The sequence below is a fragment of the Microcebus murinus genome, chromosome 9, assembly GCF_040939455.1.
Source record: "Microcebus murinus isolate Inina chromosome 9, M.murinus_Inina_mat1.0, whole genome shotgun sequence".
Taxonomy (NCBI): Eukaryota; Metazoa; Chordata; class Mammalia; order Primates; family Cheirogaleidae; genus Microcebus; species Microcebus murinus.
This window is the reverse complement of record NC_134112.1, coordinates 46,930,688-46,958,679: the sequence shown is the minus strand read 5'-3', so window position 1 is coordinate 46,958,679 and position 27,992 is coordinate 46,930,688. Positions and strand designations below refer to the sequence as shown.

The 27,992-nt window shown below is 35.3% G+C and overlaps 1 protein-coding gene across 1 annotated transcript; it reads right to left on the bottom strand.

Annotated features, from left to right (window-relative positions):
• LRRD1 (leucine rich repeats and death domain containing 1) lies at nucleotides 1–27,992 on the bottom strand. The gene is made up of 5 exons (XM_012779619.2): nucleotides 22,626–27,992; nucleotides 18,204–18,402; nucleotides 3,398–3,559; nucleotides 1,284–1,401; nucleotides 1–294 (listed from the first exon to the last, which is right to left on the bottom strand). The coding sequence occupies exons 1-5, from the start codon at nucleotides 24,546–24,548 to the stop codon at nucleotides 108–110; spliced, it is 2,589 nt and encodes an 862-aa protein (XP_012635073.1). The 5' UTR covers nucleotides 24,549–27,992; the 3' UTR covers nucleotides 1–107.

Genomic DNA, 27,992 nt, shown 5'->3' with positions numbered 1-27,992 from the left:
CATGAAAGGAGACATGATTTGCAATTCTCTTATATGATAAAGTGAAGTGAGATGGTTCAAGTATTTAAGTGCATCATTTAAATTTTCAGTTTTTATTGATCCACTGGTTAGAATTTAATTGTACGTGTAAAAAGATGTAAAGCTGTTATTTTGTCCATAATGTCGTATGCTCCTATCATGGTTAGTGCCCGCATTAGTTGGTCTTGCAAAGCAGCAGCAGTTAATGACAAGTTGTTACTTCCGTTTTTCCACGTAACAAGTGCTTCGTGGGCTCTCTGACTTAATGAAACAGTGCTGAAAATTTTAAAGTAATAATTACTTGAACTATCAATTAAGAACATTTTTTTAACTACTTAAAGATTGTATATCTAGGTTTTCAAACCAATTTACCACATTGAAGTGAGGATGAAATTAATTGGTGAAGAGAATCTATATAAAAGTTTGGCACAGAGCTTGGCATATAGAAAGTGAATGTTAGCTCCATCCCATCCCTTATTTCTTTATAGGAAATCAACAATTCAATTTATATTCAATTCTTAAGACCTCAGCCTGCACGGTGGCTCACACCTGTAATCCTAGCACTCTGGGAGGCTGAGGCAGGAATAGTGCTTGAGCTCAGGAGTTAGAGACCAGCCTGAGCAAGAGCGAGACCCCCATCTCTACTATAAATAGAAAGAAATTAGTCAAACAACTAAAAATAGAAAAAATTAGCCAGGCACAGTGGCACGTGCCTGTAGTCCCAGCTATCCAGGAGGCTGAAGCAGGAGGATCGCTTAAGCCCAGGAGTTTGAGGTTGCTGTGAGCTAGGCTGATGCCACAACACTCTAGCCTAGGCAAAAGAGTGAGACTGTCTCAAAAAAAAAAAAAAAATCTTAAGACCTCAATACATAATTGTGGGTTAGTTACTACAAACCAGCACATTATCACTACTGTACTATATGCTTTGTAGCTTGATTTCACTTGATTCTCATGACAACTCTCTTAGGTAAGTTCATCCATTTTACCAGAGAAGAAACTGAGGCACAAAGAAGTTAAAGGACTTGCTCAAGGTCACAAAGCCAGCTGGGATTAAAAGCCAAATAGTTTGTCCTCAGAGCTGTTGCCCTTTATTATGCTGTATTGCTTTCCAACATGGATCACAAATATGTAATAAACTAAAATCAGTCTTATACAAAAAATTAGAGTTTATGTTAATGTGAACGTTTCAAAACCATGTGGTGCCAATATGATATAAATCAGAATATGAGAATCAATTTGTGCCAAATGTTGTCATTCATACATACCCCTTTGTAGCTGTATCACTTTCTGAGTTTTTCAAGTTCAGTTTTTTGCACAAAAATTCGAAATTCGTTTCAGTGATGTTGTTGGCAATTATCTTGAATATCTTCTCTAAGATTTTCTCTGTATTTGAACATAAAAGAAAATTTATCTGTTTTGAAAAAGATACTATAATTTGAGTTAATATTATATCTAGTTTTTCTTCTGTGCTTCTATCAAATGTATATATCAGGTAAAATTGAAAATAATGTAGATGTGAAATATGAACTGAAATTTGAACCATTTGTTGCATTTCTTCTAAAATATGAAAAATGGTACACTTAAAATGGCTGTTTAAAAGAATATTATAAGCAATCTCAAAGTGATTTCCAAGCCCTATAATTCTTTCAGGACTTGAAATGAATTTGACTCCTTCTTTCAATTCCAGCTCTCTTTTGTTCTTTTGTTTTTTTGTTTGTTTGTTTTTTAATGAAGAATGTGGGCAACAATTTTATGAATTGGTGCTTTTAGATTTTTTTTTAAAGCTTCTGGCTAATTTGGAATAGATCCATTTTTTGTTGACCAAGATATGATTGAGAATTTTCAAGAACTAGAGATCTCCTACCTCCCATGATCATCTCAAATATGTTCTGGTCACTTCTTTTTTTTTTTTTTTTTTTTTTAACTTTATAGCAGTCATAATCTGGTCACTTCTTAAAAATTTTACACGCACTCTCTCAGACTGGATTGCATGTTAATGATATAAATAAAAATCCCAATCCCCTAAGTAACAGCTTAAGAAAGGGCTCTGTGTTATTTATTAATTGCAGAATAAACACATCTGCCACACTGACTTCTCCCCACCTACACTGGGTGCCAAATCTGCCGTAGGAAGTCTCCCTGGGCATAAAGAAAGGAGACAAATGGCTGGGATTATCTTGTTTTTATTGACTTTGATCTGTTGTCATTGCCTATTGCACTTTCCCCACAGGGGCTAGAACCATATGAATCTCTCTTCCTCAGGAACTTGAGGACAGAATTTTAGCAAGGAATTTCAATCATCTAACTTTAAAGCCTTTCTCTAAAGTATTGTACCTAACAGAATACTTTCCTTGAAAACCATGAAAACTTTTATTTTGTAGAAATAGAGTTACAGTGAAAGTTCTCTTTTAATAATCAGTGCAATCAGCTTGTACAGCAAGTTAAAGAAGACAGCAACTGTGACTTTTAATTTTATCTCTTAGGTTCCTTCACTCAAATATGGATGTAGATTGTGGCTTACAAAGGACTGTGCATTTTTAATCACTTATCTCACTACATTCTGAGATAATGGTGGTACAAGCTCCTGATTATGTAGACAAGACACGATAGAATGATTTAGGGGGGACAGTTTTGGATATTCCATTTCCCCAAATCTGAATCAATACTTATTGGTCTATTGCATTAAATTGGAGGACCAAAATCTGGATTCACTCTGAGCAGTGATGATGAGTGGCAAAATGAGAGTCCTAGGGAAAAGCCTAATTGTTGGGAACCCAGGCCAAATGAAAGAATTGGACAGTGAAGCTTCTCTCTCAGAGGTGTGGAGACACCAGTCTTCATCTGATCCAATAGAAGGACATTTAAAGAAAATGAGCCTGCTCTCAGAAATAATTAGTCACACAACAGAGAGCACAAGGACAGAAGGGATGAAGACTGTCGAAGGAATTCGGATACATGGTCACAGTGGGCCCAAAGCTGACTGGTATCAGTGGAAAGATCTGTAGACTTCCTTCAAGGCCAAATATATCTTTTAGAACAACAACATCTGGTAAAACAGATCAGAACTGACAAACCCACATGTGGATTCTCTGAGTCTGGCCACAACCATGATGAAACACCTATTGAAGGGCATTAAGGCCCAGGGGTAGGAAGCAGCCTACCCCTCCACATGGATTTGCCTGTTCTTGGTGGCTCTATTTTTGTGTACTTGGTTTAAGTAGTCCAAATTATCAAAATAAACTAACCTTTGCAAAAGGAAGATGATAAATATTTTGATATCTCTGCCAGATTGAAAGCCTCCAATTAAAGCAAACTATCTTTTAATTTACAGATGATATCAGAAAATGACTTATAATATAGTCAATTACTCATCACCTACCATCTCTTTCATCTGCCCTCTGTAGATAGCGTATAATAGTATACATCTGTTTTCCTTTACAGACTTCCATTGGAGGTCTCTGCAAAGGGTTGTCATCAAAATGTATCTCCTTCAGTGAAGAAAGACTGTAGATAGCACTAGGCAGAGCTGTCAGATTATTTCCTATTAGAAAAAATTACAATTGAATTAAACCTTTCTATAAAACTATGGAAACAAATAACAACTATGTATGGGGAATCTACCATGTCTTGCTGACAAAGTACCAAAAGATCCTCACAATGCAAGTAATAGATTCTCACTGATGTCCATATGCTAGGAGTAAAAACAAGGGTGTATAGGAACAGAGATATGGTTCCTTTCTCTCCTAGGGATGGCAAAATGAAACAGGAAGTCATGCTCTTTTAATACAGCAAAGGACTTTACAAAGTAGGTGTGATGGTAATTTTTTTTTTTTTAATTTTTTAAAGATGGGGTCTTTCTACTTTGCCCACGTTGGCCTTGAACTCCTGGGCTGAAGCAATCCTCCTGCCTCACCCTCCTGAGTAACTGGGATTACAGGCATGCACTACTGCTCTTGACTTTTTTTAAAGTCAATTTTTTTTTGGTGTTTGTGTGTGTGTGTGTGGCAGGATCTCACTCTATCACCAAGACTGGAGTGCAGTGATGTCATCATAGCTCACTGCAGCCTCGAACTTCTAGGCTCAAACAATCTTCCAGCCTCAGCTTCCCGAGTAGCTGGGACTACAGGCACATACCACCATGCCCAGCTAAAAAGTCAAGTTCTAAATAACTTTTAAATAATTTAAATTTAAACTATTTAAATTTACAGAAAATTGCAGAGATTATAGCAAATCCCTGTATGCTCCTCACTTAGTTGTGGTTTCTCCTAATGTTACCTCACATTGTCATATTACATTTGTTCAATCTAAGAAATCAACATCAGTAATCTATTATGGAACTAAAGTTAAAAAAAGAAAAAAATAAGAAACCAACATTGGTATTTTACTATTAAATAAACTCCAGGGTTTTTTTGGATTCATTAGTTTTTCTAGCAATGTCCTTTTTCTGTTCCGGGATCCACTACAGGATACCACATTGCATATAGTTAGAAGTCTGCTTAGTCTCCTCTAGGCTTTCCCAGTTTCTCAGTCTCCCCTTGTTTTCATCCTCTTAACAATTTTGAGAAGCACTGGTTAGGAATTTTGTGCAATGTACCATAATTTGAATTTGTCTGATGTGTTTTCTCATGTTTAGACTGGGGTTATGGGTTTTTCAGAAAGAATACCACAGAGGTGAAGTGCCCTCGTCACGTCCCTTGAGGGATACCTGGTGATGTTAACCTCAGTCTCTTGGCTAATGGAGTGTCTGTCTGGTTTCTCCAATATGACGTTATGATCTTTTTGTCCTATCCATTCTCTATTCTTTGAAAGTGAGTCACTAAATCGAGGCTACCCTCAAAGAGGAGTAAGGATTAAGTTCTACCTCCATGAATGATTTTTTTCAATGCCATCCTAATCTAATATAAATCTAACATAAGTAAAACTGTGGTAACAAAGAATTTGTAATCTTTATAAAGGTCTAAAGTTTGCCTTTATGTCATTTATATATTTTACAGTTCTATTATTTATAAATATAAATAAAGGAACCTGGTTCCTTTTAGTGAAAAATGGTATTTAGAAACCAAAATCCAGATACCAGTCTTGCTCACTGCTTCTGGGAGTGTATGTGTATGTATAAAATATATATGTATCATAAAGCTAGAATTATATATATGTACACACACATATGTATAACATATATATATATTATAAATCACAGTAGAGAGTTTTTAGAGATCTGGCATCTTTCACTTAGCATTTCAGATACATCAATGTTGTGTGTATCAACAGTTATGTTCTTTTTTATTAATGAAAAATATTCCATTATATAGATGTAAATAATCAATCTGTTCACTAGATAAAGAACATTTGCAGAGTTTCCAATTTGGGTGATTATGAATAAAGCTACTCTATAAATTTGCATTCAAATATAAGTTTTTTTCCCACTTAAAAGTATAGTTGAAGTAAGACTCATGGGTAAGCGTATATATAACTTTATGAGAAACTACCAAACTGTTTTCCAAAGTGGTTGTACCATTTTGCAGCCCTCCCATCACTATATCAGAGTTGCAGTTACTCCACATTTCAATAGCTTTTGGTATTGACTGATTTTAATTTTAGCTGATTTTAATTCTAATTGCTTATTGTGTAGTTAATTTGCATTTCCCTAACAACTGATGATATTGAACATTTTTCTTGTGCTTATTTGCCATTCATATATATCTTTTTAAATTATCTGTTAAAATTTTATGCAAATTTTTATTGAGTTGACTTCTTAATTTTGTTTTCAGGGTTTTAAAAAATATATTAAGCAAACATTTTCTTCTAGTCTGTGGTTTTTCTTTTTATTCTCTTACAAATGCCTTTTGAAGAGCAGAGGTTTCTAATTTTAATGAAATCCAATTTATAAATTATTTTTATTTGTGGATTGTGAGTGGGTTTATTTAAGAAATCTAGGGAGGAGGGGCAAGGGCAATATATGTAGCCTTAACATTTGCAGCCCCCATAATATGCTGAAAAAATAAATAAATAAATAAATCTTTGCCAAGGTTGCAAAGATTTTTCTTCTTTGTTCTTATGTAAAAAAGGTTTGTAGTTTTAGCTTTTACATTTAGTTCAGTGATTCATTTTGAGTTAGTTTTTTTATATACAGTGTGTGGGATCAAAGCTGTATAGTGGTTGTTGTTTGTTTTTCTTTGATTTTTTTTTTTTGGCTTTTGGACATCCAGTTGTTCCAGCACAATTTGTGAAAATACTATTCTTTCTCCATTGAATTACAGTAGCTTCCCTTTATCCACAGAGGATGTATTCCAAGACCCCCTAGTGAATGTCCGAAACTACAGATAGTATTGGACTTGATTGCTGTTAATCAGAACACTTTTCTGTTTATGTCTTCCACCCACAAATTGAATGCCTTTTCCATCTAAACTAAACATTTATCCCCACTTTGGGCAAAAAGTTTGAAGTGCAACAGCAAAACTAGCACAAATTTCTATTTCCTCCTTGTTTTGTGGATAGAAGATTCATCCTAATGTATGTCCTAAGCATAGATCCTAGCAACCTCAGCACATGACTTTTTTCCTTATTAAATTGAGAACTTTCACCTTCTCACCTAAAGGAAGAACTTTTTAACTTCTCTTTGGCATATCCAAGTTGCCAGTATCACTACTCTTTTGCTTTGGGGCCATTATTAAATAAAATAAGGGTAACTTGAACACAAGGACTGCTATACTACAACAGTCAATCTGATAACTAAGACCACTCCTAAGCACATGCAGTGTGGATGTGCTGGACAAAGGGATGATTTACATCTCAGGTGAGGTGGCCTGAGATTTCATCATGCTACTCAGAAGGGTGCACAATTTAAAACTTAAGAATTGTTTAGAAAGAATCCAGAAAGAATTTTCCATTTAATATTTTCAGATCACAGTTGACCACAGACAACTGAAATGTGGAAATCAAAATAAGGAGAACTTATTATGTGAATAATGTATGTGATTAATTATGTGAATAAGGGAGAACTACTGTACCTTTGTACATTTTACAAAAATCAGTCGACCAAATATTGGGTCTATTTATAGACTCTGTTCTGTTCCATCAATCTTTATGTCTGTTGTTTTGCAAGTACCACACTGTACTACTGAAGATCTGCATAAGTCTTGAAATCAGGCTATGTGACTCATTCAACTTTTTCAAAATCATTCCAAGTCATTCTAGTTTCTTTGACTTCTTATGTAAATTTTAGAATTACTTCATTGTTTTGTAAAATAAAAAACTCTCCTGGGATTTTTATTGGAACTGATTTGAATTTAGAAATAAACTTTGAGAGAACTAACATTTTAACAATATTCAGTCTTCCGGTTTATGAACACTATATATCTACTTATTTAGGTCTCATTTGACTAATTTTATCTTTCAGTTTTCAGCATCTAGATCTTGCATATGTTTTGTTGGAATTATACCTATTTTATGTTTTGGGGGGATATTTAAAATTATACTCTAAAGAATTCTATTTCCAATTCTATTTACTAGTCTGTAGAAATATGATTGATTTTTGCATATTAACTGTATATAGCAATCTTGCTAAACTTACTATTAATAGTTCTAGTAGCTTTTCTGTAGATCCTTTGGAATTTTCTACCTCGACAATGTGTCTCTATTATCAGAGACAGTTTTTTCTTCTTCCTTCCCAATCTGTTTACTTTTTACTATTTTTTCTTGTCTTGTCACACTTGTTAGGACTTGCAGTATAATATTGAAAACAAGTGGTGAGAAAGGACAGCCTTGCTTTATGCCTGATCATAGTAGGAAAGAATTAAATCCTTCACCATTGAGTGTGATATTAGCTATACGATTTTTGTAGGTTGAAGAAGTTCTTTTCTATTTCTAGTTTGCTGAGAGATTTTTTGTTGTTTGTTTTTGAAAATCATAAATGGAAATTGTATTTCATCATATGATACTTCTCTAGTGAGAAGTTCATGTGTCTTTTCTTTAACTATTCAGATGGTGAATTACATGGGTTAATTTTTGAATGTTGACCCAACTTGCTTTCCCAAAATAAATCCTGCTTTATCATGATATATTTTCATCTTTTTTTATATTGATGGATTTGATTTCCTTTAATTTTGTTAAAAATTTTTCGTCAATATTCATGCAGGGTATTGGTCTGTAAGTTTCTATGTAATGTCTGTGTGTCATTATACTGTAAGGATAATGCTGGCCTCATAGAAGGAAGTGGGATGTATTTTGTCCTCAATTTTACAAAAGAGAATTTTTTAAATTGGCATAGTGTCTTCTTTAAATACTTGATAGCATTCACCAATAAAGCCATCTGAACCTGCAGTGTTCTTTGCATGAGAGCTTTTAGCTACAAATTCAATTACTTGAATAGATTTAGAGCTGTCAGCCCCCAGTGGTGCCCACCTCCTGTTACTTATCCTCTCATGTTATACCTCCCACATTATACCAAGGGTGGTTTATGTGATCAATAAAAAGGTGATGTAATGTCACTTCCAAGATTAGATTTTTAAAGACACTTCTGTTCTTTCTTGGGCGTGCTAACTCACTCTCTCACTCTTTGGGAAAAACCAGTTGCCATGTCATGAACAGGCTTGTATCAAAAGGAACTAATGCCTGCTGCCAACAGCATAATGAATAAGCTTGGAAGCAGATCTGCTAGTCCCAGTCAAGCCTGACTGCAGCCCCAGCTCATAGGTTTACTTCAGTCTCATACAGGACTCTGAGATAGAGTAAGTCAGCTAAATCACTCCTGGATTTCTGACCTTTAGGAACTATGTATATTAAAAAGAAAAATCATACTTTAAAAAGAGATGTGATTGAAACACATCAATCTACAGATTCATAAATAAAAATAAAAATGGACTGTGTAAAATAAATATTCATTAATTTAAGAAGCTAAATTTTGTGGAACTATGATACACAACAATAGGTAACAAATACAACAGCTAATGGCTAAAAGTACTGACTTGAGATATGAGGAAATGCCAAATGCAGAGAAGGAGTTTGTATTCTTAGTCCAGCCATCTTAAGTGCCTGATGAAGCAGCAGCAACAATAATAACACACATGAACGTTCTTTGGAGAGAAACATAATAGATTACAGAATCCAAGATTCAAGAGAGAAAGAAGAAAATGTGGCTCATGCCCAAGAGAAAAGATGACTCAATTGCAGTTAACATACCAGTTTTTAAAGTAGCTAACATAACTATGCTCAAGAATGTAAAAAAGTATATGCTCCTACTGAATGAAAACCTTAGGAGATAAATATAAGCTATTAAAAAAAGAAACATGGAAATTCTAGAACCGAAAATTATAATATCTAAAACAAAAAATTAACTGGATGGAATTTAACATCAGAATAGAGATGATAGAAGAGTCCATGAATTTGAAAACAGATCAATACAAGAATGTGTACACGTACACACACACACACACAACTTTATGTATTTATTCATTTATCGCAGAGCTTTAAGGACTTATAGGACAATATGAAAAGGTAATTGGAATCCCAGATGGAGAATAAAGAAAGAATGTAGTAGGAAAAAATTTTGAATAATGGTTGTGGCTGAGCACAGTGTCTCACGCCTGTAATCCTAGCACTCTAGGAGGCTGAGGCGGGCGGATCATTTGAACTCAGGAGTTTGAGACCAGCCTGAGCAAGAGGGAGACCTCATCTTTACTTAAAACATAGAAAGAAATTAACTGGACAACTAAAAATATATATAGAAAAAAATTAGCCAGGCATGGTGGTACATGCCTGTAGTGGTACATGCCCAGCTACTGTGGAGGCTGAGGCAGTAGGATTGCTTGAGCCCAGGAGTTTGAGGTTGCTGTGAGCTAGTCTGACACCACTGCACTCTAGCCCAGGAAATAGAGTGAGACTCTGTCTCAAAAAAAAAAAAAAAAAAAAGAAAAGAAATAATGGTTGAAAAATCCCCAAATTTGGTAAAATACATGGACAAGAAGTTCGGTGAAATTCAAGAGTATAAATATACAAAAAAAACCACACCTAAGATAGATGTCATGAAAAATGCAGAGTAGAGTACCTCAAAGAAATTGGTCTCCACTGAAATAATAATGAATTGGAAAAGACAGAATCAACTTTTTAATAACTCTGAAATTCAATCTAAATCTTACAGCAATGTTCAATGGTGAAAATGCAGCAGATTTTTAGTAGGAGTGTACCATGGCTTTTTCTTCACCTGCCTACCATCACTGATTCCCACCGTGGCAGCAACAATAGGAATGGCAGCACATATTCTACTGCAGCTTACTGGTGCCAGAGGGCTAATATGGACTTTGTTCTCAAAATACTGTGTTTGTGCACATCAACCCATCTTGTGGTTCCCTGAGTGACTAACACAAAGGCTGATCTTTATTTTGCTACTCTTAATCAGGCCAGAGCTGCTTTCCTGGTGGTAGACACACACCGTCCTGTAATTCTTTTGTTCCTCTTTTCTTCTCTTGCTGTCTTCCTTTGTGTTTTGTTGGTTCCCACCCCCCCAACACATACACACAACCCATTTGCACAAATAAATGAATTTAGCAAAGTCACAGGACACAAAATCAACATACAAAAATCAGTTATATTTCTATACACTAAAAACAATCCAAAAAGGAAATTAAGAAACAATTCCATTTACAATAGAATCAAAAAAATAAATAAAATACTTAGGATTACTTAGGTCTAACATATATTTAACCGGAGTTTCAGGCAGACTAGAAAAAGAGAATGAGATACAAGCAATATTTGAAGAGATAATGCCTTGGAATTTTCCAGAACACTTGACACACATCAATCCACAGATTCAGGAAACCAAACAAAAGCCAAGAAGAGGTTGGACATGGTGGCTCATGCCTGTAGTCCCAGCACATTGGGAGGCAAAGGTGCAAGGATCACTTGAGACCAGGAGTTTGAGACCAGCCTCGGTAACATAATGAGACCCTGACTTAAAAAAAAAGAAAAAAGAAGAAGCAAAGAGTGTTAAATAAAAAGAAATCCACTTATAGTCACACAGGTTAAATCCACAAATATCCAAAAATAGGAACTCAATATTTGCAAAAGACATATCTGATTAAGGAATTTTATCCAAAATACACAAAGTACACTTAAAATTCAATAGTAAGAAAACAACCTGATTAAAAATGCCAAAGACTTTAACATACACTTCATCAGAGAAGATGTACTGATGGCAAATATATATATATATATGAAAAGATGCTCCACATCATATGTCATCAGAGAAATGCAAATTAAAGCAACAATGAGATACCACTATATACTTATTAGAATGGCCAAAATCTGGAACACTAACAACATTACATGCTGATGAGGATGTGGAGAAACAGGAACTCATTCATTGCTGGTGGGAATGCAAAATAGTACACCCACTTTGGAAGACAGCTTGTGGGTTTGTTGCAAAACTAAACATACTCTTACCATATGATCCAGCAAACACATTCTTTGATAGTTACTCAAAGGAGTTGAAAACTTATGTTCACACAGAAACCTACACATGGATGTTTATAGCAACTTTAATAATAATAGACATAACTTGGAAGCAACCAAGATATCCTTCAGAAGGTGAATGGATAAACTATGGTACATCCAGACAATGGAATATTAGTCAACACTAAAAATAAATGAATTATTGAGCCATGAAAAGACATGGAGGAAATTTAAATACATATTACTAAGTGAAAAAATACCAATCTGAAAAGACTATATACTGTATGATTCCAACTATATGATATTCTGGAAAAGGCAAAACTATGAAGACAGTAAAACATCAGTGATTGACAGGGTCTGGGATGAGGGATGAATAGGCAGAGCACAGAAGACTGTTAGGGCTCTGTGAGAATGTTCTGTATAATACTGTCATGGTGGATACATATCATTATATATTTGATCAGACTCACAGAATGTACAACACTAAGAGTGAACCCTAATGTAAACTCTGGACTTTGGGTGATAATAATGTGTCAAAGTAGGTTCATCAATTGTAACAATTGTAACAAATGTACCAGTCTGTTGGAGAACATTAATAATGGGAAGTCTAAGCTGTTGAAAAACTAACTTCTAATTAGTGAATTAAGACTGACAGCTGATTCTCAACATTAATAATGAAAGCGAGGAGACAGTAGAATGATAGAATCAATAGGGTAAAATAAAATGAATGTCAATATAGAGTATGCATTAACTGAAAGTATACTTTAAGAATGAAGGCAAAACAGAGGAGAGGCACGTCCATGGCAGAGTAAAGACTTCCAAAACTCTGCTCCTCCATAAAAGCAATGACCATACTGGCAAAAGTTGTCAAAATGAAAATTTTCAGAATTCTGGGAATTAACCAAAGGCTTAAAACAATCTGAACAGCATTTATTTTCTTAAAAATGACTGAATCTTGGCAAAAATAATGAGCTATAATAGCATTTTATTGTGTTATTCTCACTCCCTTCTTTCCAAATCCATGGTAAACTTTAAAATCAATGACCTTGCAACAATGATAACTGTGAAAAACAGTAACCTAGCAGTCACTGGAAAGGGAAAATTTGTTTGTTTGAGACAGAGTCTCACTTTGTTGTCCAGAATACAGTGAGTGCCATGGCATCAGCCTAGCTCACAGCAAACTCAAACTCCTGGGCTCAAACAATCCTCCTGCCTCAGCCTCCCAAGTAGCTGGGACTACAGGGCCTCAACTACAGGCGCTCACCACCATGCCCAGTGAATTTTTTGTTTCTATTTTTAGTTGCCCAGCTAATTTTTCCTATTTTTAGTAGAGATGGGTTTTTAAACTTGCTAAGACTGGTCTTGAACTCCTGACCTGAAGTGATCCTCCCCCTTCAGCTTTCCAGAGGGCTAGGATTACAGGTGTGAGCCACTGCACCCAGCTGGAAAATGGTTTAGACTACACCAATGCTCCAACCCCAGATAACAAAGAAAAGCCCAGGACTAGATGGCTTCACTGGAGAATTCCACCAATCATTTAAAGAATTAATGCTAATCCTTCTCAAACTCTTCCAAAAAAATGAAGAAGAAGAAACACTTCCCAAGTCATTTTGTTAGGCCAGCAGTATCCTAATGCCCAAACCAGACAAGGACACTACAAGAAAAGAAAATGATAGGCCAATATCCCTAATGAATCTAGATGCAAAAATCCTTAAGAAAATACTAGAAAACTGAATTCAACAGCACTTTCTTTAAAGGATCATATACCATGACTAAGGGGGATTCATCCCTTTGATGAAAGGATGGTTCAACATACAAAAATCAATCAATGTGACATACCACATTATTAGAATGAAGGATAAAATTTACATGACCATCTCAATAGATGCAGAAAAAGCATTTGACAAATTCAACACACTTTCATGATAAAACCACTCAAGAAATTAGAAATAGGCTGGGCGCGGTGGCTCATGCCTATAATCCTAGCACCCTGGGAGGCCGAGGAGGGTGGATTGCTCGAGGTCAGGAGTTCGAAACCAGCCTGAGCAAGAGTGAGACCCCTTCTCTACTATAAATAGAAACAAATTAATTGGCCAACTAATATATATAGAAAAAAAAATTAGCTGGACATGGTGGTGCATGCCTGTAGTCCCAGCTACTCAGGAGGCTGAGGCAGCAGGATTACTTGAGCCCAGGAGTTTGAGGTTGCTGTGAGCTAGGCTAATGCCATGGCACTCATTCTAGGCTGGGCAACAAAGTGAGACTCTGTCTCAAAAAAAAAAAAAAAAGAAATTAGGAATAGAAGAAAATTACCTCAACATAATAAAGCTCATAAATGAAAAGCTTACAGACAGCATGATTCTCAAGGGTAGAAAACAAAGCTTTTTCTGTAACATCTGGAACAAAGCAAGGATGCCCACTCTCACTGCTTCTGTTCAACACAGTACTGAGGGGATTAGCCAAAGTAATTAAGTGAGAAAAAGAAATAAAAAGCATCTAAATCAGAAAGGGAGAAGTAAAATTATCTTTGATGACAGGATATTAAACGTAGAAAACCTGAAAGAGTTCACAAAAAAGCTGTAAGGATAAATGAATTTAACAAATTTAAATAATACAAAATCAACATACAAAAATCAGATACAATAACAACAAACAATCCAAAAAGAAAATTAAGACAATAATCCCCATTTACAATAATATCATAAAGAATAAAATACTTAGGAATATATTTAACCAAGGAGGCAAAATATTTGTATGCTGAAAACTACAAAATATTCTTGAAAGAAATTAAAGAAGGCATGAGTAACTGGAAAGATATCTCATGTTCATGGATTGGAAGACCATATTATTAATATGTTCATACTACCCAAAGCAATCTACGGATTCAAAGCAGTCCCTGTCAAAATCGAATGGCATCTTTTGCAGAAATAGAAAAACAATCCTAAAATGTATATGGAACCACAAAAGACCCCAAATAGCCATAATAATTTTGAGAAAAAAGAACAAAACTGGAGGCCTCACATTTCTTGACTTTAAGACATTACAGAACTACAGTAATTAAAATAATATGTTACTGGCATGAAGACAAACATATGGGCCAGTGAAACAGCATATTGAGCCCAGAAATAAATCTACCCATATATGGTTACATAATCTTCAACAAGGATGCCAAGATTACTCCATGGGAAAAAGATAGTCTCTCTTCAACAAATGTTCCTGGGAAAACTGGATATTCACATGCAAATGAATGATATTGGACCCATATCTTATCCCATACACAAAAATCAACTAACAATGGATTAAAAACTTAAATGTAAGACCTGAAACTATAAAACTTCTAGAAGAATACACAGTGTTAAAGTGTTTTGACATTAAGATTGGCATATTATAATTCCCATGTACAGATTAGGAAATAGAAGCTTAACATTAAAAAAAACCTTCCTGGTGCATGATGGAGCTAATGGTCTATTCGACTCCAAGGCACACACTAAGAGGAAAGAAATGAATTCGTTTCTCAACCACTTTCGTTGGTATAATACCTCACACTTGTTAAAATATTTTCCCAAATTGTATTTAATTGAATTCCTGAACAACTCTATGAACAAGCAAGTTATATCATGCCTGTCATGCATATGAAGAAACTGAGGTTCAAAGATCTTATCTTCCTATAAATTCACTACAGTTAGTGACAGAGGGGGTTAATTCACTATATAAATGTCTTTTGTTTGATTAATATGTTCACAGTATGGTATATGCTTTTAAAGTCTCATTCAACCCTCAAATTGAATATATGGTGTGGGTTTTCCTGTTAGCTTCATTTTATAAATAGGGTGTGGGGGCTGGGTCTAGAAGAAAGGATGGATGGATGGAAAGAATGTGAGCAGGGTGAATGAAGGGACACGCAAAAACACCTGCCCAAAGCTGCTTGTTTGCTGAGTGCGAAGGTCAGCTGAAACCAGCTGACCTATCAGCTGACCTATATGTATGTGTTTTGTTTTGTTTTTTTGAGACAGAGTCTCGCTTTGTTGCCCAGGCTAGAGTGAGTGTCATGGCATTAGCCTAGCTCACAGCAACCTCAACCTCCTGGGATCAAGCGATCCTACTGCCTCAGCCTCCCAGGTAGCTAGGACTACAGGCATGCGTCACCATGCCCAGCTAATTTTTTCTATATATATTAGTTGGTCAATTAATTTATTTCTATTTATAGTAGAGATAGGGTCTTGCTCTTGCTCAGTTGCTTTCGAACTCCTGACCTTGAGCAATCCGCCCGCCTAGGCCTCCCAGAGTGCTAGGATTACAGGCCTGAACCACCGTGCTCAGCCCTTATATGTATGTTGTTAAAGAAATTAGCAAACGGTGCTGACCTTTTGCACATGTCCTTGGAAATAAATACAGGAAGGAACTTAGCTGGGGAGGCCATTTTGTCCTTCAGACTTTGGTCTTTCCCCTTCTCTCTAAACAGTGTGTTTCCAGTAATTATTCCTTTGCTACTGAGCTCTGGAGTGAAAAAGTGCCACTACAATGGAGGAAACAGACTACATGACGAGGGCTTGAACTCAGCCCTTCTGCCTTCAAGCCCTGTGCTCGTCATCACATAAATCCAGCAATAAGACCTGGTGACTGTGGGTATGCCAGTTGTTCAGCTATTGTTTCTTAGCTCCAACACCATTCCTGTGAGCTTCCCCACTGGTTTTTCCTGTGTCACCCCAACAACTCTTTCACCCCACCAGCAGCAGTGTCTTCCCATAGCAATAGCTGAATGCAGTTGCAGTTTTCCTAACACTTGTAGAACCAGCTTTATCATAACCAGCTCCACTCTCCCAACGCCAAGCTCAGAGAAAGCAGCATCAGCCAAACAGTGTTCCTGTCTCAGACATATGCTGGCCCATGCTCCAAGCTTCTAAGTTTTAGTAATTCCAACTTCTTTATTTTATTTTCTCAACCATAAAGGTAGTTATTGTTTCCTGTTATTGCTACCTCTGTAATTGCTTTAGAGTCCTTTTTTAATCTTTCCAGTTATATAGTAAGTAATAATTTACTTAGTCATTAACTACATGTATTTTTTATCGTTAGACCCTGACTGATACAGTAAGTTTTAATATTTTCTTATTATGATGGAAACCAACAGAGAACTGGCTAAGCTTGCAGGAAAAATATATGCTGTCCCTCCCCATTCTGTCTTGATACTGCACTAGAAAGCCTCCAGAGAACTATGCTTCCAATTGGTATTTTTATTCTCTAATAGGCCAGGAGGCTCTAGTCAGCTTTTTTTTTTCATGCAGATATAGCAGGTAAGTGGAGTATGTTGTACACTTGGACAAAATAGACAACCTCCCTAAAATATGGTAAAACTTTACCATAACACAAGTTAAACTAAAAACAGCAGTTGCAGGGTTCACTTATTACAACTTATTGCAAGTTATTGTATATGAAATGGCTATGAAATAACCAAAGCATAACTGCATAGCAAGTTTACTGGGAATTGGAGGGGTTCAGGAGACAACTGTCAGTTGCTTTATATCTGACTAAATATTGGTACATTACTGTAGGTTTTACTGTACTACTAGTATTACTATTTATTGTAGCAAAAAAGATGAGCTTTGTTTTTAATCTGGAAATCCTCTAAATTTAATAAGATGTGGAGCTCTGGTTATAAAAGCTGCTTCCAAATGAAAAACAAACACAACTGTTCATGTGGTTAGCTGATACAACCACTATGGAGATCAATTTATCAAAATCTGGTGAAGTTGAAGATGTACACATGCTCTGATCTAGCAGTTCTAATTATAGCTTTATGCCCTGGAGAAACTCAAGCATCTGTATACCAGAAATATGTACAAGGATGTTTACAATAGCTAATAAATTAGAAACAACCTAATTGTCTATCAACGGGATATGGATTGATTATTGTTTAACCACATAATTGAATGTTATATGCCATTTAAAATAAATGAAGTATGTCTATGTAAGGAATGATTAACATGGAATGATTTTAGAAATACAATGAATATGAAATGCAAATTAGAGAGTGATCTATATGACAAAATAAGACTAAAAAACTCAAAATGGTACCATTTTTCTATGGAGAGAGATATATGTATTAAAACATGGATGAAAAAAGATATAGTGGTTACTTCTAGTTTGGGGAGAAGCACAAAAAAAAGTTTGAACTCTATTTTATTTCTTAACAATCAAAAATATCTCAAGTAAATATTACAAAATGTTAACATCACAAAATATTAGCATCCTATATCTAGGAGTAGGTACATAGGTATTTATTATTTTCTGCATTTTCTATAAGTTTGAAATACTTTATAATAGAAATTACTAAAAAAAAAAAAAGACTGTGTGTAAGGTAATAGAATATTGTAGAATATAGGAGTGGGATCAGGGGAGCCAGCAGAGAAGGGAAGGCAGAGAAACTGCTGACCTAAGGTTTCATAGATGTGTATAGAGGAAGACATGAGGTCAGGTTCAAAAAGGGAAGAAATACTGAATGACTGGGTGTAGGCAGAGAAGAGAGACAAGAAATGAAAATATGTTCAGCTTCCCCAGCTGGATTACTCAGGGTAGGAATTGGACCTTATATTAATACTTAGCTCACATTTTCTGTACTTAGGAAAGCCATTTCCCTCCACTTGGCACTTAATGCATTATGTTGACTGCCATTCTGTATCTTGTCAGCAAAATCTGCAACCCAGACACTTATACTCTACTTATTGATTATATTTGAAACTCACCACTCAGGTTTAGTTGCCGGAGATCATTTAAAGATAGAAAAGATGGTGGAAGATAACTTATTTGATTATTGTGTGCATGTAAACTAACCAAATTTCTCAATTCCCCTATATTTCTTGGAATCTCTCTGATTGCATTATTTGAGATATCAAGTTCTTTAAGTTGAGTCATATTAGACAGCTCTTCTGGAAGTCTTGTTAACTGCAACAAAGATTGAACAATTATATTTTTATAAATACATAAATAGTTGCATGAGTAAAACTTTTTCTAAAATCAAATGAAAGGAGGGAGCTTTTTTGTTTTTGTCTTAGAAAGGAGATATTTTCATTATGTCACAAATTCTTTGTGATTGACTCTCTTCATTCTAGCTTAAACCTACAAGATTCTATGCGGCATCCAAGTACTTCCCCAACTGTGACCAATGCTACCAGTTCAACCCTGTGGCTTGTTCACCCACTTTCCTCACTCTCCCAACACTCAGTATTCACCACTTCCTTGTCCCTCTCTCTTCTCTTCCTAAACCTGATGCGGCATTGGCTGCTGCTTTTCCCTGAATTCTTTCCCAGCTACTCCAACCCACATTTCATCTCTTTATTCCTACTCTCATCAGTATTGCTCTTTATTTGTCCCTTGCATGTTTTCCTTAAATTCTTAAATTATGTATATGCATGTTTTATACTTTTTGTGTATGTGTCCTAAGCACAATGCATTTTTTTTTTTTTTTTTTGAGACAGAGTCTCGCTTTCTTGCCTAGGCTAGAGTGAGTGCCGTGGCGTCAGCCTAGCTCACAGCAACCTCAAACTCCTGGGCTCAAGCGATCCTCCTGCCTCAGCCTCCCGAGTAGCTGGGACTACAGGCACGAGCCACCATGCCCGGCTGATTTTTATATTATATATGTTAGTTGGCCAATTAATTTCTTTCTATTTTTATGGTAGAGAAGGGTCTCAGGCTGGTTTTGAACTCCTGACCTTGAGCAATCCGCCCGCCTCGGCCTCCCAGAGTGCTAGGATTACAGGTGTGAGCCACCTCGTCTGGCCAGCACAATGCATTTTGAATAAATGTTCAATAATGGAGTCACACAGTTTGGCAATGTGGCCTCAAATAAAAATTCCTAGTACAAAAAGTGTTGCAAATAACAGAAATTAAAACACTCTGTTAAAGTGAAGAAGAAATGTGTATATTTAGATAAAATAAAATAAAGCCATTATGAGTGGCTTCCTTTAAAATAAAGGAATTTCTAGGAACAAAAGAGTTTGAATATATAGGCCCTTCAGAAATAACCAAACAATAAAGTACATAGTGGATACTGTGTTCAGTGTTCTTCCAGGTATACAAGAGGCATAAGAAACAGTCCTTAACTTCAAGGAGATTAAGAATTAGTTCAGGGAACAAAATAGATGCATATGAAACAATCAGGAAATAGTATGAAGCAATAGGTAATCCAATGCCAAAATGAGGAATACAAGTAATAACATGTGAATGAAAGTTTGGAAAGGTATATCAGTACAAATCAGAGAACTAAGTAAAGCTTCATGTAGAAAGTAGAACTTGTATAACCTTTTAAGAATGAGTAGGATTGGGCTGGGCGTGGTGGCTCACACCTGTAATCCTAGCACTCTGGGAGGCCATTGAGAGGAGTTCTTGAGCTCAGTTCAAAACCAGCTTGAGCAAGAGTGAGACCCCCGTCTCTACTAACCCTTTGGACTCAGATGTCGAGTGTGGATAATGTCCAGTAGATAATGAGAAAAAAGCAAGTGAGTGCAAAGAGCTAAAAATAGAAAAACTAGCCGGGCATGGTGGTGCATGCCTGTAGTCCCAGCTAAGCCAGAAGGATTGCTTGAGGCCAGGAGTTTGAGGTTGCAGTGAGCTACAATGACCCCACTGTGTTCTAGCCAACAGAGTGAGACTCTGTGTCAAAAATAAAATAAAATAATGAATAGGATCAGATAGAAGTTACAGGACACTTAAGGCAAAAAAAAATATTATGTGTGAAAATGGCCAGTGAAAAGCTGACCAAATGAGGTGATGGGAAACAGAGAGAGATATGCTTGGATAAGGAGCATGGAACTAGGCTGCGGCAAAATTTGACAGCTAAGCCTATGAAGTAGGAGTCAGATCATGACAGGTGGGCAGGTCCATTATTTGACATTCATTTAAACAAATATTCTTTTACTACTTTCTCAACATGTATTAGGGGAGGTGTCTGAGAACTGTGTGATCATAAACCTACTGTAGAAGGAACACCCCAGCTAGGCATTCTTCCTTTAGCATTCTTCCTGTGATTAATCGATTTATCTTCAGATGACTGTTTAGTGATCATCTGCCATTGTACAAATCAATACTTTGGGCATTTTCATCTCTACTCCAAAGGGTTATCAAAGTGATATTTTCAACCACGTAGGATATTCTTCTTCTTTAAAATTTCAGTTGGGCTTTAGTTTATTTTTTAATAGATCTAGAGGTACAAATGGTTTTTGGATACATGGATGAATTGTATAGTGTTGCCAACTGGGCTTTGAGTGTACTTGTCACCTGAATAGTGTACATTGTACCCAATAGGTAATTTTTCATCCCTCACACTCCTCCCACTGCTCCCAGGATATTCTTCTTGAGAGGAGTTATTATAAGTAATTTTTTCCATCTGGTGACTTTTGAAATGATGTTGCAATGATATGGGCTAGCGCCTTTGGCAACTACCCATTTTGAGTAGGCAGTAGATAGGCAATCTGGATTCCTGACAGGCAAGTATGGTATACAATCCTCTGGAATGAGGTCTGATGGTTTTGACAAGGCCTGCTGAAAGGAAGGAAACTAAGACAGAGATGATAGCCAGTAGGCTCCTGGCACGTTCTATGCATGAAGTGATGCCTGCAGACCAGAATGGAGACAGTGATATTGGGAAAATGAGGCAGATAATCTTAGAGATTTTTCAGAGGAAAAAAATGAGGTAATTTTGGTATAAGATTAGGTAGAAATGATGATGAGAAAGGAACAAAGAAAACTGCATGATTTTTAGCCTGGCAGGGTTGAAGAAAGCATCACAAACAGAAATGGAGATGTTTTGAAAGGAGTTACATTGGAAGAAAAATGAGTTGAATTTGATGTTGAGTTGGAGACCGCAGAAGAATAGAACATGGAATTTCTAGCAAAAATTGGGACCTATGAGGCTAGAGCACTGCTGCAAAATCAGCTGCCATTATGTCGATTTGGGGACCATGTGTGCTTAAGTGATCAGCAGGTGTGGTGACGTCTAGGCAGCAGTGAATCGAAAACAGAAAGTCATGGACACGACCTTGGAGATACCCACAATTAAGATACAGGAGGTGAAAGTGAAACAATTATGAATCAGTCAAGGAATTAATTGTTGATTATATTGCAGCACTACAAAATGTCTTTAAGTACAAAAGCAACTTGTTGCTTATTTATTTTTATTTATTTTGAGATGGTCTGGCTCTGTTGCCTAGTGTAGAGTGCAGCAGTGTCATCATAGCTCACAGCAACCTCAAACTCCTGGGCTCAAGAGATCGTCCTGCCTCAGCCTCCCGAGTAGCTGGGACTACAGGCACGCAGCAAGACGCCCCGTGGCTAATTTTTCTATTTTTGGTAGAGATGAGATCTTGCTCTTGCTCAGAGTAGTCTCAGATTCCTGAGCTCAAGCAATCCTCCCTTCTCAGCTTCCCAGAGTGCTAGGATTACAGGTGTGAGCCACTGTGCCTGACCTGATCTAGCAATTCTTCAGGGAAATTTCCTAAGGAAATAATCTAAAATATGAAAAAGGCTATATTTATGAAGAAATTCATCACAGCATGATTACAAAGAAAAATTACAACATTCATAAATGCGTGACAACAGAGGATTAGTTATATAAATCATGTATAGGTTATACCAATTACTGGGGAGATTATATTAAGTAGAAATGCTGATAAGTGAAAATATAAGAATTTAAAATCGAATGTATAGTCTTTTAATAATTGCTTATAAAACTATACATTGATACATAAGGTGGAAAAAAAGGACAGAAAGTAAGTTGTATCAACATATGCCAGTACTTGTATTACAAAGGTATGCTTGTGGAATGATTTTACTTTTACTTTTCTTGCTTTTCCAAATTTTCAACAATGTGTTTAAATGTCATTGATAACTTTGAAACTCCTTTTACAATTAAGCTGAAATAAAAGGATATCTACAAAATTGTCAGCTTTAATTGCTTTACATTTCATTTTAATGAAATCTTTTCCTGTAAAACTTTTTGTGTTGAGAAGTGATTGAGTAAGGCATGTTTGGAGGGAGGGAAAGTCTACTTTTTTACAACATAACATATTCTAGCAAAGTTTAAAACACACACATGCAGCTATGTACAGCTTAGATTCAGATCCCTCCCCAGCCCTGCCTTCCCCTCAAAGCCCAAAATATCAGTCTCTTACCTTTCTCCCATTTATCTGACTTATATTTAGCTCCTCCAGTGATTGAAGTTGGCATAGTTCAATAGGAAAATATATAAATTGATTGCTTGAGAAGTTTAATTTCTGGATTCCTTTTAAATTACAGATCTCTGAAGGTATTTTTTGTAATTGGTTTTCTGAAAGATCAAGTACTTGCAAATTTTCTAAAGTACACAATTCTCCAGGGAAAGTTTCAAATTTATTACAGCATAAAATAAGCACATGGAGTGATACCATGTTAGAAATAGATTTTGGAATTTTTCTTATTTGGTTTTTACCAAGGTCCAGGTATTCAAGGTTAATAAGAGAACAAAAGTACTCAGAAAATATGAGGAGTTTGTTTCCATTGAACTCTAAATGAAGCAGTTGTTTACTGAAAGATATATCCACAGGTATTTCTGAAATATAATTTCCATTGAAACTCAAATAATAAAGAGACTCTAAAGCACACAGCCCCACTGGAAAATACATTATTTTATTACAATTTAATTCAATTTTAGTTAGTTTTTGGCAATTTTTTATTTCAATGGGAACATCTGTGATTACATTTCCTGAAAATTCTAGACTGCATATATTATGAAGATGTAAGATATCTTCAGTTATTCTCACCATATTATTTCTGTTTACATGGAGTTTTCTTAAGTTTTTAAGCTTATGGATGTTTTTAGGAAGTTCTGTTAACTTATTATCACTAAGACTGAGGCATTCCAGCATTACACAGTAAGAAATTTTTTCTGGTATATTTTTCAATAAATTCTTATCAAGTATAAGAATCCTAAGGTCCTTGAAATTCTCAATTTTGTGTGAAATAACTTCCAATTTATTGTCAGCCAGTTGGAGTTCTTTTATTTTGAGTAATCGAAAAATTTCCACAGCCAAAAAGGTAACGTTATTGTGATCCAGCAATAGTTTTTCTAAATTTTTAAGTTCCTTAATTTCTTTTGGCAAACTTCTTATCAGGTTTCCAGTAAGGTTTAGTGAAATTAACTTTGGAAGGAAGCATAGAGCTTTAGGAAATATTGTTAACTGATTATATTCTAGATTGAGATCCCTCAAGTTTTTTAAACTAGACAGAGTATCTGGTATATGCCTTAACTTATTTTTACCCAAACTTAAAATTTCCAAGTTTCCAAGATTTTCTAAGTCAGAAGGAAGATTCTCAATGTAATTATTATTAAAAAAGAGCTGCCTGATATTCCAAAGCTGTGATATTTCTTTAGGTATATGTGATATTTGGTTGTGACTGACATTTAATATCCTTAAATTATGAAGTAACTGAATTTCAGATGGAAGGGATGATAACTCATTTTCTTGCAGGGACAGAATTTCAAGTCTTAGCATAACACCTGAGTCTGCCCCTTGGAAAGTTTTGATTTGATTCTTATCTAAATATAGATATTTTACATATTTGGTTTTTAAAATGTCCTTGGGGAATTCTTGTAAACCATTGGCCTCAAGGTTAACTGTAAAGTTAACTGAATCTAAACCAAGTTGTTTCTGATTTTCTTCAGAGCCTTGTGGACTAACTTTTCCCGCTGTTTCATAAGATAGGATGTTAACAAAAGCCTTATACTCTGCAGGAATCTCAGTTAGTGATGAAATTTCTGTTTCTGCCAGTAGGCTGCCCTTTCTAGTGCTTGTTTTAGAAGATTCAAGAGCTTTCTTTAGTTCATTTTTCTCAGAGTTGTCTTCAGAGGAAGGTGTTAACAATAATTTATCCTTTCCAGGATGTGTTTCGTAAATCTGGCTGGCAAGTCCCTCTTCCTGGAAATCAGAACTTTCATTTAACAAACTTAATGTTTCTTCACTAGATCTACTATCCTCTATGGACTGTGATATAGATTCTTCTGTCGATATACTAGAGAGATCCTCTAGCTCTTCTGATGTATCCTCCTGCTCAGACATCTTATTCGCTGATGTGCTTTATACTGATATAAGATTATAAACTGATTTTAATTTTCATGTTTTTTTCCTTTGAACCTACAAGATAAATGTTGATATTAAAAGAAAAGATGTAATATAGACGTGACCATTACAAATGAATTTTAATACAATATTTTATTCTATAAGGAATAATTTAATAAATATAAAAACAATATCTTTATAACAAACCAATTGTATATATATTTCTGGGTTAAAGATAGCTTATTGATTGCATGTGTTTATCACATGTTATTCTTGAAATCACAGTAAGATTAAAGAAAGGGATGAAAAAGATGAAAGAAAATGAGAAAGAAGATATAAGGGAATGAGATAATTCAGTAAATTTTTGGAAGACAGAAGGGGGATAGCCAGTGGCCTATAATGCCATTCACATTGTGGATAGTGTGGGTTCATACAGAATGTGTGTTCTAACGAATTCAGCACATTATGATAATTTCCCAATAGCTAGAAGTGAAATGTCTTAAGGAGGGGGATGCTTTCTGTAAGAGTAAACTAGAAGTGAACAGTCCTTGTGTGGACTGCAGACTGGCTGAGTCTTTTGTGCAACTCTTGAGGTACCAGCACCAGCTGGGCAGCACCAGTCCTCAGAGGTCTGGGTCCCAGCTCTGTAGGTCTCTCCTTCAAGATTGTCATTTCTAATATCCCCATCTTTTCTCTTTGTCCTGGCATCCCCATGGATGGTAGCCACTTCCAATATTGACTATCTCTGTGTTACTGAAGTTCCTGCTTTACCTTTCAGTCCTTCTATACTTGTCCAAGCAACTTCCTAAATTAAATCCTGTCTATTAAATTGGTATGGTTTCAATATTTCACAAACTCTCCCAGATTATAGGAAAAAAGGGAACATTTTCCAACTTGTTTTATGAGGCAAGTACTCATCTTGATATCAACACCTAAAAAGGACAATATGAAAAAATTATAGGCCAGTTTTACTCAAGAACAAAAATGAAAAAATTCTAAATATTAGAAAATTGCTCTAAATATTATAAAGCTGGCAACATATAAGAAGGGTAGTATTTCATGACCAAGTTGCATTTGTCCCAGAAATGAAAAGTCTCCCACCAAAGAAAAGACCAGGATTTGATGGCTTCACTGTTGAATTCTACCAAACATTTTAAAAAGAACTAATACCAATTCTACTCAAACAATTCAAAAAAATTAAAGAGGAAGGAATGCTTTCCAACTCATTCTATGAAGTCAGCATTACTCTGATACTAAAACCAGACAATGCCACACACAAAAAGAAAACTATAGGCCAATATCGCTGATGAACACAGATGCAAAAGTTCTCAACAAAATACTAGTAAACTGAATTCAACAACAGACCAAAAAGATTATTCTCCATGATCAAGTGGATTTGGCCTAAGGATGCAAGGATGATTCAACATATGCAAATAAATAAACATGATACATCACATTAACAGAATGAAAAAAAACCCCATATGATCATTTCAATAGATGCTAAAGAAGCATTCGATAAAATTCAACATCTCTTTATGATGTAAACCCTCAACGAACTGGGTATAGAAGGAACATATCTCAAAATAATATGACAAACCCACAGCAAACATTGTACCAAATGGGGAGAAATTGAAAGCCTTTCCTCTAAGATCTGGAACAAAACAAGATGCCCTTAACCCTTTGCACTTGGATGTCCAGTGTGGATAATGTTGAGTGAATAATGAGAAAAAAGCAAGCGAGTGCAAAGGGTTAAAAGGGAGAAGGAAATGTTGGCGTAGATGCAGAGAGATAGGAACACTTACACACTGCTGGTGGGACTGCAAACTAGTACCTCTATGGAAAGTAATATGGCGATATTTCAAAGAGCTACAAGTAGAGCTACCATTTGATCCAGCAATCCCATTACTGGGCATCTACCTAAAGGAATAAAACATGTTCTATAAAAAAGACATCCAGACTGGAATGTTTATAGCAGCACAATTCATAATTGCAAAGATGTGGAAACAACCCAAGTGCCCATCAATACATGATTGATAAAATGTGGTATATGTATACCACGGAGTTTTACTCAGCCACAAAAAACCACTTTAGGCTGGAATGGGCTTTAATCAATACACTCTTGGCTTTTTTCTTTAATTTAGTGTTAAAGTTATTAAAATAACCTGTGTCCAAATGATCTCCAAAGTTTCTCTAAATGTGTGGCTTATGGTTTTAAGGATAATTTTTACCATAGCTAAGTCAAAGTATTTGAGTTTCTAATTTTCTATTTCCACAATGTATTTTGTCATATTTTAATTTTCTGGATTTGGTTTTTGCTTTTTGTACCTTGTTTAATAAATTCTTCTATATTTACTTCTGTATCAGTCAGGGTCCCACAGGAAATAGACTATCCATTCTGAGTAACTTGAGGAAAGTTTAACAGAGGCCTGTTTACAAAGGTGTGGGCAGAGTGTAGGGAAGCCACAAATTCTAAAGTATTTTATGCTTTGCTTACCATAGTTAGTTTTTTAATCTTTATGGAAATTATTTTGTGTATGCTGTGAGGTAGAGATCTAATTTATTTTCTCATATACCTAGCCAATTGTCTCTAACAACTCATTGAATAGTACATTCTTTCTCCAGTGATTTCTAGTGCTGCTTCAATCATACATCATATATGTGTGGAGATGTTTCTGGACTTTCAATTCGATTCCTTTTTTGTTTGTCTAAGTTTCACAATATCACATGTTTTAATGATTATAAATTTATAATAAATCTTGATATCTGGAGAGAAAGTTTCTCACTTTTTCCTTTTTCTTTAAAACTGTGGTGGTTATTCTCAACCCTCTACGTAGCCAGATTGATTTCAGGATCACTGTGTCAAGTTCTATAAAATATCTTGCTTGGATATCAATTAGAATTCAATTAAATTTGTTAATTAACTTGGGAAATAAGTGACATATTTATGATATTGAGCCTTCCTATTTAATAACATGGTACATTTCTGTTGCTATTGGGAATAATATTTTTTCTCTCATTTTTTAGTTTTTAAATATTAGTATATAGAAACTACTACTAATTTTTGTTTGTTGCTCTTGTATGAAGCAATCTGACTGGGTTCTCTTATTACTTCTAATAAATATACATTCTATACTTTCTATAAAGATAATATTATAAATATTCATAGTTTCTTTTTCCTAATTCTATGACTTATTTATTTTTAGTGTCTTATTGTATTTATTAAGCCCTTCAGTACAATGTGAAGTAGTAGAGCTGACAGTGGCTATCTTTGACTTGTTCCTTTAATCCCTAATGTGGTATACTACATTAATAGATTTTCCTTATTGAACATCTGGCATTTCTTGGATAAATCAAACTTGGTCATGATATATAACTTTGTCTTATTATAGTCTTATTGTATAATATTAATAAGAATATAATAAGTACTATTGTACAACTAATATG

Bases quoted from the DNA above. Each gene is read 5' to 3' on its own strand.
- LRRD1 (XM_012779619.2), bottom strand. From the start codon at position 24,548: ATGTCTGAGCAGGAGGATACATCAGAAGAGCTAGAGGATCTCTCTAGT. The intron at 18,403-22,625 runs GTAAGAGACTGA...TCTTTGTTGCAG, and splicing joins GTCAGATAAATGGGAGAAAG to TTAACAAGACTTCCAGAAGA. The intron at 3,560-18,203 runs GTGAGTTTCAAA...TTTTTCTAATAG, and splicing joins CCGGCAACTAAACCTGAGTG to GAAATAATCTGACAGCTCTG.